Genomic DNA, 14,557 nt, shown 5'->3' with positions numbered 1-14,557 from the left:
TACAGTATGCAATATTCATTTATTATTTATTGGAAACTGCTTCCCAGTTTTTAAAAAACCTTTAAGTGTTCCATAGTATCTGGCACAAAAAACCCGTGCTTATCCAATTGCATCTTTCCTGAGGGTATAATTGTAGTACCGTTGTATATAACTTGCTAAAATCACAAAAAATCATTCAAAAACATAAAGGCATGCTATTTAAAACTCTTTTTCTGGAACGCGAAGCTAAAATTAGAACCCAGTGAGAAAGCGAGCCCGATGAACGAAAGAGGGTTGAACAATAAAGGAGCCGGCCCGTCACGAGCGGATCCCGCGCTCTGGAACTCCGCCTGCGACCTTTTCTCCCTCCACCACATTCTGGCCAGAAAGTCATCACGTGCAGTGACGGGAACTACAATCAACTGAACGCTGACCTCAGTCAGGGAGCGGCGTCCACAGCCTCTGCCTCCAAAACCCAGTTTCTTTCCTGAACGTTAGGCCTCCCTCCCCCAAATTACACCTACATTTAATTAACTAATTTTGTCCCCACACAAAAGGGGGTACCTATTTTCTGGCCTCGCTCTGCTTCTCCCGGCAGGAGCATCTCTGCCCTTAATAAAAATGGCGGCGCCGACACCACCTCCTTTTCTCAGGCGGACAAGGCGGTGGGGTGGGGTTAAGGCTAACCCGGAAGGGGTGGCGACCTGCTGCTGCTGCTGGCCCGGGGAGACTGAGCTCGGCCGAGCCGGTCGCGCTCTCTCTCCTTGGCGGATCCCGCGGGAGGGCGTGAGGAGCGGGCTGTCCTGCTAGGCTGAGGGGGCCTTTGGAGGAGAGGAAGGCGGAGTTGGTGTGTGATGGTGAGACCAGCCCCAGGCCACCTCTGAGTTAGGGTGGAGAAGGGCAGGTGAGCCGCCTTGAGCCTCCCCCTCCCGGTCTCCTTGCGCTGGAAGCATCCTTCTCTGTGCAGGGGCGAGAGCTCCCCAGCCAGAAGAGCCGCCGCCCTCTTTCTCCTGCCAAACTGGAGGCTGACGCGAGCCATTCCTTATTCCTCTCCCCACACTTGTTTACACGTCCCAGAGAGCTTGGGAGTGCCTGGCTACGCCGCCGCCCTCCTCGCCGGAGTCTCTGTGAGTGAACTCTCCCCTCCCCCCCAATTTAAAAACCACGTTTTATCTTCTCCTGAGACCTCTCTCACGTCTCCGCTCCAACTTGCCCTTGAGCAAAAGTTTCCTTTCAGGCTGACACTGAGGATTGCTTCTTTTTAGGGGGTTGATGACATTTTTGCCCCATTTTGGCCTGCCCCATTGTGGCACTAGTGCAGCTCTGACTTGCCTCCTCCCACCCTTGTGGGTGGAGGTGGTTTCATTTCTCCTGCCATGCAAAGTGGGGAGTCCATGCCAGCAGCTACAGTAACAGCTATGAAAGTGTCAGAGAGCGAAGGCAAGCTGGAGATCTTGCTCCCAACCCAAAACTGCACGAACAAAAGTAGCAGCAGCATTAGCAGCGGGCTCAGCAACAGCCGAGGAGGAAGCAGTAGCAAAGTGTGGCAGTACAGGTACGTACTTTAACTGGAGCCAGGTGGGAACAACGTCTAGGAATTCAAAGTTGGATGGCTGTGACTTGCTTTTCTAAAAAGGAATGAGATGGTAAGCATGCACCTAGAAGGATTGTAGAGATCGTAGCAATGTTTTGTCCCATTCCCTTCAAAATCCTGTGTAAACTATGGGTTATAGGCCATGCTCTGTAAAGTGGCAAATGCACTATTTTGTGGTTTTCCAGGCAGGGAGGGGTATTTTCAAAATCCTTTCCTCTGGACTCCCAACAGGGGGAGGTACTTTCAAAGTTACCTAGTATGTGTTATGTTTCAAAAATGACATAATTAAAACTGGTCACAAATGATGAGCAGATAAGTGAGAAGCACTTGTGAAAGAGCAGTTGGGCAGAGGGTTTTGGTGTGCTTCCCATTTTCAGAATGTGAGTTTGACTAAAAATGTCAGAACCACTACAACATACAGGAAGTAAAATAAATTATTATAATCAGTTAATGCTGCCTGCAGAAATGGCTGTTATGTGTAGCGTTTTGGTGTTTTGTTTTTTTTTGCAGAAATGTTACTATTCAGAGAGAACATTTGTATAAATATGCTGAAATATGATACATGCCATATGTTTTCTGCAGTATGTTTATGAATGTATTCTTTGTAATCACACCGTGGGGTACTTAGTTACTGTACATGCAACAGATGCCCATATGAGATGGTCTTTTGTGTTTCCATTGTAAGAACCATACATGTTATGTGTTTAGGTATGTTAATGAAAATAGGAAGGATAAAGGCAATGAAATAGCAGTTTGTAAACCTATAGATAGTATTTATATTTTATGCTAAGCCACAATTTCCTTTATGTAATAGGTGATTGCTAAATTTACACAATATATACACCAAAAGCAAGCTAACTTGTTACGACCATTAAGGACAGCTAATCAGGGAGGTGTGATAGAACTGGAAGTACTTCTTGAGTGTATGTTTGTGGGTCACTAAATCTGGCACTGGAATTTTTGAATTAGGCCAGTGTGCCTGCTTTCAGCCAAATCTCATCTTCAGTCTGCACTATTTATATAGCAGTGGTATATAAACTTACTTAATTTTGGTAAGATGCAAATATATTTTTGTGTAATGGACTAAAAACTGGGAGACAATGAGTTCATATTCTACCTTAAGCTTGAAAGCCAGCTGAATGACTTTGGGTCACTCACTCTCTCTTGACCCAACACACCTCACAGGGTTGTTGTTGTGAGGAAAGTAGGCAGGAGTATTATGTAAGCTTCCTTGCATTATACAAAATAAATGGAGGTATAATATAATTTTATATTCTATTTTGAATGCCATAGATGTGCCAACAGAAAGTGCAAGCTTTGCCTGTTGTTGCATCCACAGTTGTGCTTCAGTATTCTGTAAATCTTACAGCTCTTTTGGGTATCCGTTTATTTACTCATTCTCAAATTTTAGCCAGCTTTCTATTAAAATTAAGCCAAAGTGATTTAAACGAGCATTTGTAGTTCAGTCATGCTTTATTATAGTGTGGGCATCTAAAATATGAACACATTAAAAATGCTGCTAATACAGGTATTTTCAGCTTCCTGTTAACTAGCATTTGCTCTAAATGTTTCAGAGCTGTGTTAAACAATTATTTTGTTTCTTTCTAAATATTAATATATGCCCTTTTCCTTGAAGAAAGGAAACAAAAATATTAATCTTGTCAATGTGTGCCTTTCCATGCGTTATGCTAATTTTATTTCTAACTTTTCCACTATATTACTGTTCATAATATATCTCTCAGGTTTTATAATGAAACAAAGCAGATATTTTACGACACATAAAATATTTTAATCGAATATTAAAGTAGCAATTAAAACATGAAAATGAAGCCATTGACAATTAAAAGGCTGTTAAAATATGTTTTGAAAACCTTTTAAATTGTCAACAAGGTCAATTCCCTTAATTTAATACGGAGTACATTTTAGACACAAGAGGTGGCTGTAGAGAAGGATGAAATTGAAAAATTGATTATTAACATTTATAGATAACTACTGTATGGACCAATCAATTATGGCAGTTGAATTATAATTTGATCAGAAGTTAGTAAAGTTAAAATTGTTAAATAGTCTAGAATTTAATTAGCCTTTAAGTTTGCCCGGCATTTGAATCAATGCTGTATGCAAGTTAGTCATTTCAAAATGCCTATTGGATTAATTTCTGAATTGTAAGGTTACAATTGTTCTTTAAGTTTACAATCATATCCACATTTGCTTGGTCCTACAGATCTAGCAAAATTAATTCTGAATAAAAAGGCACAGGCTAATATTAACACATGTCTACCTTTTCAGCAACTACGTTATTCCCTCTGGGGTTTTTTGGTTAGATTTATTGTTTAAAATAGTGGTGAAATAGTCTACATAGGAGTTGTTGAAAAATGCCAGGATATTGGTTATATTCTAATTTGCTCTTTGTATAGCATGTTGATTATGTGCTATCAAGTTGGTCTTGATTCTTAGCAACTCATTTGTGCCTAAAATGGCTTTCAACACGTAATAGAAGTAATTACCAGTATCCATAGATTAACGGATGCAATCAAAATAAAACCATCAATCATTTCAGACAGCATCAATTAAACAATACAAATAAACTGCTCTAATTCATTAAGTTAGAACTAATCAGAAGTAAAAATGAAAATGGACTACCTTCAGAGCAAAATAAATCTCCATTCTACAAAGGAAATTAGGGCCTTCCACAGTTAACCCTATACAGTATACATTGGCAACTATACCACGTGCCTATGGTAGACTTTCCCATGCAGAAGAGACTTGGATCTCTTCTGTCTAGTTAGCAAGGGCTGTGGGGAAAGAGTTAATTTTCCACTGAGCCTTAAATCTCAGAGGATTTACCATGAGGCAATAATTATTTCTTGACCTAAGCTACTTTATTGGATTTTTGATAGTAGAATGAGAGTAGGATTGGAATGATATGAGCTGCCTGGGCTTTTTGTAGAAATAAAATAAGAACATTTCATGTTTTTTAAAAAATAAATACATTTTGGAACAGTGAATCAATCAGTGTACAAAATGGTTCTAGAAGAACGTAAAATGGAATAGATACAATAAATTTCTGAAAGAACATGGAAATAATTTATAATATATGAAAACTATAAAGAAATAGTTAATTGCACAACATTATTTATCACAATATGCCCAAAGTCAAAAGTGTGATGTTATTTGTAGTTCTGTGTCCTTTTGTAAAAACACAAGATGATTCATGTTTTACTTGTCTGATAATTGAAAGTCAGTTTAAGCAGCCTGTCAAATTTATCAGCAATAGGTGCCATAAAAAAAAAACCTGCTATCACACTTGAATGCTCTAGACATGAGGTTATAAAATCTAAAACCATGAAGTCTGACACCCAAATCAGTTCCAATAATAGTACACAGCACTTGCCTTTGATTTATATTTTGAGAAAATTAAATGTCCCATGTGAAAACCATAGAGGAAAAAATGTAAAAATATTTTGATTTTTTTCTAACATGAATGCAAATGGAAATTACTGTAGTTAAAATAACTATTCTGTCATCTTCAGGCATTTGAACATATACACTGCAAGATAACAGTAGGGGACAAGGATATAGTTATATTAACTTGAATCTGAAGTTTAATATCCTTTTGATAAGAAATAGCTCTGCATCTACCTGAAATTGCATGGCATGTTGAATCTGAGCATGTTGAAAGAGATGCTTACTCTAACTTTAATGTTAAATAAAAGCCCATCTTTGAATTTAAAAAGATTGTGTGAAGTTAAAACCCTGCTCAACACTTTTAGTAGAAGTTTCAATTTTCAGGAGGAATGTGTTGATGCATCCTGCATAGTTGCCCTTAGTTGTCAGTGGATATGGCTAAACTCACCAGAAATTAATGAGGGGAAAAAAAACCCCTCGTGTTTCAGAAGTGGACTCCTACCTTGTCACTCCCCTGACAAGCCAGAATTTGAAGCCACTGTTTGAAATAGGGCCCTAATTCCTGAATTTGTTACAAGAATAACAAATCAGGGTATGGTGTTGATCATAATCAGCATTTATGGTTTCTGAATAATTTAGCTCTACTTGCTGGTAAGTAGAACTGAACCAGCAGGATTAGACTATGTTCTTGTGACCAATAAACCAATTTTTTTTTACAAATTTTACAAATGAGCTGTTGGATTGGTGAATTAATTTCCTACTATTTGACAATGCACATTTCAGAAGTGTGCTAGGTTCCATCTTTTTTAGTTGTGAGGTTCCAGCAATTGTGATTTATTTTCCTTTTGGGCAGATAGGTATGTTTTCATCAAAAACTTTGAGGATTATAATATATGACACAGCTTGGCAGTGCAGCATTTGTAGGCACCGTATCTTATGTGATTTATCACAAGTGGTAGACCCCAAAATTAAACTAAAATGGCCGAAATCTTGCAAGACTTTGATATTGCTGCCAGAAATCTTGTGAAAGTTTGGGTGAGCATGCCAATATCTTGCAAGATTTATGAATCTCATGAGAGGATAGTTATTTTTTAAAATTATTTTGATTTTGTTTTTCATACTGTAGACATAGCACAGTAGCCACATGGAACCGCAGTAGTGCTCAGACTATAGGATGGAAACAGTGGTTTTATTTCATACACCATGATTAAGCAAACCATGGGTTGACATGTCTGCACCATATCAGTCTATGCTGTCAAGTCTTCCAAGAATCTAAGAATGGTATTTTATAACTAAACCTGCTTTCTGAAATCATATCAACTTAGTATCAACTGATGGCAATGGCAGAAGTCAATGACATTGACCATTTCTATAGATAATATACTTTTCATTTAGTAGGCAGGCATTCCAGTCTTGCTCTTAAAACCTTAGCCACATCTGGAAACTTTCTTATATAGATACATACATACTTTTTCTATTTAAAAATATCAGTTTTTAAAAAGCAAAATGTTCATAACATCGGCTCAGGTCTATGAAAGTGTGGCATCTAAAGAAGCAAACAAAAAGTACAGCAGTATCAGCTAAATTGTTACAGGTTTTTGTTGGCATCTGCTTAAAATGCTGTCTGCAGAATCCGGTAGACTGCAGATAATAGGAGGACAGTATTATGTGTTTACTGCAGGCAATGATAAATAAAAATACAGCCTTATATCTCTATATGAACTGCTTGCCAGTATACAACCTATGAATCGGTAAACTCTCTCTGCAGTAGGGTGAACTAAATATAAATTTGTTTTAAAAGAAGGCATAGATGGTTCTTGGAAAGAGACAAAATACTGTAATGCAGATTTCTAGCTCCTGTTCCTATGATGCTATAGTTACATGGCTTGTACTTTTTTGCTACTATTTCTGATGAGCTGAAAGAATTGTTATTCCTGTATCTTAGATTACTTCTAAGAATCATGATATTTGGACTTAATTGGCCATATATTGCAAACTGACCTTGACGAAGGTTCTTGAACAGGTGAAGTTCTTAAGTAGATGGTTTAACTTGTGACTGAAAAGCAAAGCAAAGCAAGTATTACAACTGAAAATGTTCATTCTGTTCTTTTTAGAGAAATGCATAGTATACAGGAATTGGCTTTGGGAAATGGCAGCATGGCAGTGATAGAACATACATTCTGTACACAGAAGGCCCTAGTTTCAGTCCCTTGCATGTTTGGGACGATCTAGGAATAACTTTGAAGAGTTACTTCAGTTAATGCAAAGCAGGACAGGGGAACTTCTGACCTACAGGATCTCCCCCTTCAACCTAAGTAAAATTTCTCCCCAAAGCCTCTCCCCTGCACACAATAATTACTGATCATGTAGAAGAGACTCAGTTTTCCCCCCCATCACCAGATGGTCTGTATGTAGCTTTGCGAAAGGCAGCCCATTTCTCCATGCACACAGAAGCATAGAATATTCTAAATGTGGAGGATGAAACTTTCTTTGTTTTTTTTTTCTTCCAAGGCCATATTGTTCTGTTTCTGTGCATGTAAATAGAAGAGCCCTTTCTCTGTGCAAAGATATATTGATTCAGCTGTGAAGGAAATATTGTCTTGTTCTTGACAGCAAAATCACTGTTTCCTGAATGGTAGTTTGGAATAAGCTTTGAACTGGACAATGATGTCATGAAATATTTAGGAGGTATCCTGTGAGACAATTAGCCATATACCTCAAAACAGTTTTTCAAGTGATGTTAAGCTAAGTGGACAGTAGCTTGACCTAACATAAAGCATCTTCATATGATTATATTCCCCATCTGGCACTTTCAAATGCCCTTTTGTCACTACTGTCTGAAATAATGTGAAATGCTGGAAGTGCATATTAGAAGTAATATTTTGAATAATTAAAATGCTACAAAACATGCATCTGTATGTTTTTCATTTACAAATGCTGCTGGATTGAAATTCTTGTTATTGAAAGGTTGATGTTAACCTTGGAGATATGAGACATAGCAAGGAATATGCCACAGGGAAGAATTATGTGGAGTCCTTATTGAATTATGGCTGATAGCAGGTGATCATATTAGCTTTGCAAGCATGCCTACAAAAGTTATTAGATTGCATGCTCATGCATGCTTCTCTACGTTTAGAGCCAGAAAGAAAAGGATGGATTTTCATAGTACTGCATACAGAAGCTTCTGGAGTCTCGAGAGCACATGGGGAGAAAATAGTATTGTACTCTTTATTGATTTCTTTCCTTTCCTTTACCCTTTCCACTTTCTCTCACCTTGTAAGTCACTGATATAAGCTCTAGCTCTGAATACCAAATAGTTAACTGTTCAGATTCTCATTTTCTTTCTCTCCCTACTCACTTCTTCCTCCCCAATTTATCACTTAGAAAGGAAAGAATAAAGCAAGGCACTTCATTATTTGTACAAACAGTTCCCTGGTTCGTAACAGAATACTCATTTTTAAGTGTCCCTAAGGGTAGGAATGAGAGTGGTGCATAAATTTACCATTTTAATGTAGGTTTATTTTAGCATTGGCATGGCCATCTCCAAAACAAAAGAAAACAAACAGAAATTTTATTGCATCTGAAAAAGGTAATTGTTTTTGAAGTCATATTACAAATTGGGAGAAGGCTGTGACTGAGAGTAGGTTACAGTGGCTCTTCTGTTTAGTCAGAGGTGATAAAGAGGTTAGCGTGGTTTCCAGGTCAAAATCACACTTACAAAAGATCATCAGTCTACTACAGTTGCTTCCTCAGAGCACCATCTGACCAAATCCAGTGTTGAAGTACATTTTGAATCCTTAGAGATAACCGACTTGTGTTCAGGTATGTTGCATTTTAAATGCCGAAAATAATTTGCTCCATACAAAATAAAATCTGATTTAAAATAAAGGTGAACTTGTTTCCTTGCTCTGTCTTTTAAGCAACTCTGCAGTTTGACTAGTCAGACTATATTATGCAAACATACTTATGTCTGTACAATTTTTTAGACAGGTTTAGATAAGAGAAGATATCATGGCCCCAAATTGTTGAAGCCTTTATTTGATAGTATATGTTCATAATCAAATAGTCATCAACATAATAGCTGCATTCTAAATCGATTACATTGACATTAAGGGTAAACCTGTATATGAAACATTGTTCTAAATCAGTGTTTCTCAACCTTGGCAACTCTAAGCTGTGTGGACTTCTGGGAGTTGAAGTTCATACAGCTTAAGGTTGAGAAACACTGTTCTAAATTATGTTTTTAAATATAATATCAGTGATTTTTGTGAGAAGGATGGGAATTTTTTTTTTATGATGATAACTGGCTGATTTTAAACTTAGCAGTATAATTCCTATATTGAGACAAAGGTTCTTCATTCCAGGTGCTGGTTAACAGTATTAATAATATTAATACTGCATTTATAATAATGTCACAGACAGCAATATTATAAATATTTCCTCACTGTGTTATTTAGTTACATGAAGCTTAAAACCTGCCTCTGAACTAATTGTTCAAATTATTGAGTGCTTGTCTCAAGCATTGTCCTATTCTCATGCAAAAGTGTCTGAACTCTTGTTTAACAGGTAGCATAACTTGTACCATTCCTGCGGGTTTCACTGTCCAAAATAGATAGCAAGAACAGGGTGAAGGGGATTTACTTATGGTACATGAGAAATTCAAGTGAAGATCGCTTTAGCTCAGAACAGTTGCTGACTGAAATGGATAATGGTGAATGATTAGAATTAGCCAAAAATGGAACAGTAAGGTAAAAAGAGTTATGGTTTTAAATTACTCTTCCAGGCTGTTGATTCTTAGAGCGCACATTTTCCAGTGGAGGATTCCTGGGAGAGCTGGTACCTGCAGGAACTCTTAAGATCTCTTTGAAACAGATTACACCTAGGCTTGGCTAAACACCAGAGGAAGTTGGGATTTAAGTGGCCATAATATGGGTCATTACAGCCATTAACATGAATGGAGGAATTGTTACTTAGGCATGGAAGGATATATATAGTGTGATACATGTAGGATAACATATGGCAGAATATGTAGATTTTGCTTTTTCCAGTCTAGTTGGTCGAAATACTAAGTTAAGTTAGTACAAGTTCAGTATGACCATGAGCAATGTAGTATATAATTGAATAGCTTAATTATCAAAAAGGCGTTCCTTCTGGACTTCCGGGGGAAGATGGCGGACTGAAGGCAGCTCCACAGAAAGTGGAGCTGACGTTTTCAGACTTTTTTAAGGAGCCGATTAGTAGATTGGTCCCTACGATTCTCTCTGGATAAAAGAGAGAGACGCGAGATCGTCCAAGCTGTTTCTCCTTACGGTTTCTCCTCATGAAGAGACAGCAAGATGGCAGTTTCTGGGTGGTGGGGGGAGAATTGGGAGACGGGAATTCTCCATAATTGCTCTAGCCATAAACGGAGCCTTTTCAAAGTACATTAAGTTCGTTCACTTCCCTTGCTAACTGCCTTCGGAAATTGCTTATTGACCGCTTCAAAGAAGTTAGACACCTGCAAAGTGACAAGGCTGGAAATACCGGTGAGTGCCTTAAACAATCCTTAAACAAGAATATGAAGATCTATTTTTACAATTCTTAAGAACTTAAAATAGCAAAAAGGAAGATAAGATTTTGGCTACAGAATGTTTTAAATGGGTTAAGGGCTCAGAAAACGTTGAAACAATGGATTTTGACTATTAAGACTTTGAAATTATTTTTAAAGTATAAACGCATGCTTGTGAAAGAAAAAATGTTTTTGCGATTGGAGACATAACAAGACAAGTAATTTAAAATGGCGTTCAGAGGCATCTTTGAGGAACTGCACCAGGATCTGTGCCAGGAATATGTCAGCTAAGTTTTGTCTTTTGGGGAATAATTTGTTCCCAGAAGTAGTAGTCATAGAACAAGATATGCAGCAAAATTTACCTGAGAAAAATATGAACTAGACACTGAATAAGAACTTGTCATCAGATATAAAGAGAAAACTGAATGAGGTTTGAAAAATTAAAGAGATAAAAATGACAGTCCCAGACAGAAATTGGAATAATTTCTTTTTGTTTGATTCAGAAAAGAGTCTGTTTAAAGTAATGAAGAAATTTGCAACAAGGATCAACAACCATCTGAATAGATTACAGAGAAAGATTGTTCTGTATGAAAGAAAAAAGGAATATAGTTGGATTATTTGACCAGGGATAAAATGGGACATGTTATTTTGGGTGGCTCTTTTTGGATTTACTGATATCTTATTTGGAAAATGTAGTATACTGGATTTGCTTACATTTTATAAGGTGTTACAGTTTTTTCCCCTTACAGTTACTTTATGTATCTTAACTTTATAGTACTTAAACTGGCTTTGCATTTAACTGTCTTTTTATTCAAAGTAGTTTAGTGAACTTTTCTCTATAAAGGAGAAATTATTTCTCTTTGTTATGTTAATTTAGTCTTTTGTTTGTATTGGGATACTGGAATTATTTTATATTTGTGAAATGTGGATTTGTTTATATAGAGTTAAGATATAGAATGTTTATTTGAATGGGATAAGTTGTTATTTGGGGTGGATTTTTTGGGGGGAACTGTTGGTATTTGGAACGGGAATAGTATTGTGTATTGGAGTTTGTCTTTTGTAAATGAGAAATGGTTTCTTTTTGTTATGTTAAACCTTAGTTTTTTAAAATTTTTGTCTACATTAAGATATCCAGACCGTTTTATGCTTTTTAAATGGGACTTTGTTACAGCTAAGAGTTGAGATGTGGAATGTTGAGTTTTATATATGTTAATTAATGTTAATGTTTTAGAGCTGTTTGGATGCCGTGCTGATAAATGGATTGGAGATGACGTAACTTATTTGATTTTGCCTATTGTTAAGAGATGGGTTCTGGGATGAAGAGTTTTATATTTATTAAGTAAGAGGTGAAGAGATTATGGAATTGTTTATATTTGTCATTATGAGAGTGGGAAGTTGTTTTCTTAGGGGGAGGGTTTTTTCCCCCTTTCTTGCACCTTTTTTTCTTTTTTTTACCTTGTACTATTTTTTTTTGCTCTTTTTAATACTTTTAATAAAAAGGCAATCCTTCTATTTTACTATAATCTGTACACTAAATGTTATGAGCCTTTTGGACAGAATAAATGAAGGTTCTTTGGGGTGAAATAAAAAGGAAATGATATGCCAGTGTCTTGGCTCCAAACAGTTAAGCATGTCCTCATTTTGAGCAGAATGTTGGGTGGAAAGAGGAAAAAAACCCCCATATATATCAAACTGACTTCTATTTAACTGAAAACTTGAAATGGTTCTACAACTCATGTAGGCAGCTACAGTAGTGATGCCAGTAGAGCCTGTTAAGGTATCATCAATTTTTAAATTTCTTGGCTTTCTTCCAGAGTAAATACCTATGCAGAGAATGTTATCTTCAACTCTTCCAGGTTGTATAATATTTAAACTTACATTTCTGAGCAAAAAATGCTTAGATATTTAGTATTTCTACCTCCAGGTTATCTAGAGATAAAAGATGAGTTCTCTGTTATCTTTTTATTTGCTTGGGTTAGTTTTGTGGGACCAAATGTAAACAGAATTGTTTAATGTACCTTAGATAGGTTTGAGAAGTGTAATTTATTATCTGTTCTTCTCTATCATGGAAGATAAAGTTGTCAATGAGTATTGGTGATAATAGAGTTACTCATTACCTCCCATGTCAGAAGTGGGATGCCTATCAATAGAAATTGCTGGGAAACACTTGTTGACTGGTGTTTTTGAATTTAGTTGCTTTTGGGGATTTTCAGAAGAAACATGCCACCATGGAAAAATTGGCCACCATTTATGGACTGGGTAGCCTTTCAGCATGTTGAAATTATATAGAATATTTTAACAGGCAAAATACTTTTTAAAAGTTGCAGCAATATTAATGTATTTCTCAACTTCTGTTAAAAATTAAATTAGAAAATTGGTTACATGAGAGGTGTAATTGCTAATCTGATTTATCTTGATAGAGAATTGAGGTGAATGGTTTATCTTTAATTTGAATCTTCATACGGTTATCAGCATTGGTTTTGATAAGATTAAAAATGAAGTCACTTGCATTCACAGAGCAGCATAAAACTGAACTGAGCTGAATAATTTTAGAAATAAATAAATGAAGACTGTGAAAAAAAATCAGAATTCCATGTGCCAACTCTGTATTAACAAGTTGTTTCATGGAATTCCACAGATAAGGAATTCAGTCTCTCAGGACTGAAAACTTAGTCTGCGACAGGTAATAAAGCTGAAAGAAGACTCTGTAGGGATGCATGGTTGAAGCTCATGTAGTTGAGTTTGACGACCACAAGAAAGTACATTGAATGCCCTGCAACAATAGTTTTGGTTTACAGTGGTACCTCGGTTCACGAACGCTTCTGTTCACAAACAATTCGGTTCGCAACCAGCACCGTTCGCAAAATTTTACTTCGGTTTGCGAACTCCGCATCGGGTGACGAACACGACCCGCGGCCATTTTCCCTGCTGTGACACGTAGTCGTGGCTTCCTGTAGGGAGGGGGACTCTCCCTCCAAACAATAACCGCCTCCCCATCCACCTTCCTGTCCTCCACGCCAGAAGTCGCCTCGAGCAAGGTTAGTGTTCTCTCTCTTCATACTGTACTGTACTGTACTTTGTTTCATATATTTGTGGTTTAAAAAAAAATACATATGGTTCAGAACGGATTAACCGTATTTACATTGAACCTTATGGGAAAATTTGATTCAGTTGGCGACCAAAATCGGTTGGCGACCACATTCGTAGGGGTCAGAACGGATTAACCATATTTACATTGAACCTTATGGGAAAATTTGATTCGGTTCGCGACCAATTCGGTTTGCGACCAGAGTCACAGAACTAATTAAGTTCATGAACCGAGGTACCACTGTACATTGTTCTCTTCTAGCATTTCTTGGAGATTTTCTGGGAAACTCTCAATCCTGCCTTAAAGGCAACTAAATTATCCCATCATTGAATAAAGACAAATGATGTATATAGGTACAGTGTATACTGATGTTGTGAAGGGTTGGAGAATAGTCCCATTTGCAAAATTTATGGATCACTCTCAACAGTAGGAAGAAAGTCATTGGCAGTACAATAGATCTGGGTGAAGCACAACCACAGTCAAAGGTGTACTCATTAAGTATGTTAACCAAGCATTGTAGCATCAGCTGTGGCATAAAAAGTTCTCAGTGAAGAAACATTTCCCTTTTTCCTTGTTCATAGTAATAAGGAGGAGTTAAGAAATCATGCTATCCAGGGTCCTAGTGGCATCTACTTGAAAGAGAAGAAGGGGCTTGGTTTTCCTTGGCATGTGGTGTTCCAGGCATAGCCAGGAAAAGTCCACATAATCTATACATAGTATTTTTGTGATAAGCAGGAAAGTATCTCAGTGAGGCTGTACCTGTACAGTAATGTTTCAAGGATGATCAGACCATCAGGAGTGAGTGGGTAGAAGTGGGAGAAAACAAACTATAGATGGAGGACAAGCCAGAGGTCACTTGGCCATTTGTGAGCATTTCATGGCTGATGCAGCAAATCAGGATGAATGTGAAGCATGAATTAATGCTAGGTATGAATATAGC

The 14,557-nt window shown here is 37.2% G+C and overlaps 1 protein-coding gene across 3 annotated transcripts in view; it reads left to right on the top strand.

The window, feature by feature from the left end:
* The first annotated feature begins 681 nt into the window (after positions 1-681).
* OSBPL11 (oxysterol binding protein like 11) overlaps positions 682-14,557 on the top strand; it is a 73,323-nt gene continuing 59,447 nt past the window's right edge. For all 3 annotated transcript variants that reach the window (XR_015797183.1, XM_007427967.3, XM_007427965.3), the window contains exon 1: positions 682-1,534. Coding sequence is in view for 2 of the 3 variants with exons in the window: in XM_007427967.3 (XP_007428029.2) it covers positions 1,356-1,534 (179 nt within the window). In the remaining variant the exon portion in view is untranslated. The remainder of the gene's footprint in view (positions 1,535-14,557) is intronic.

The sequence above is a fragment of the Python bivittatus genome, unplaced genomic scaffold (assembly GCF_059951505.1).
Source record: "Python bivittatus isolate LINGU-HERP-01145 unplaced genomic scaffold, Pbiv_v1 ctg000480_np1212, whole genome shotgun sequence".
Lineage (NCBI taxonomy): Eukaryota > Metazoa > Chordata > Lepidosauria > Squamata > Pythonidae > Python > Python bivittatus.
The sequence above is the reverse complement of the archived record's forward strand: the minus strand, read 5'-3'. Positions and strand labels throughout refer to the sequence as shown.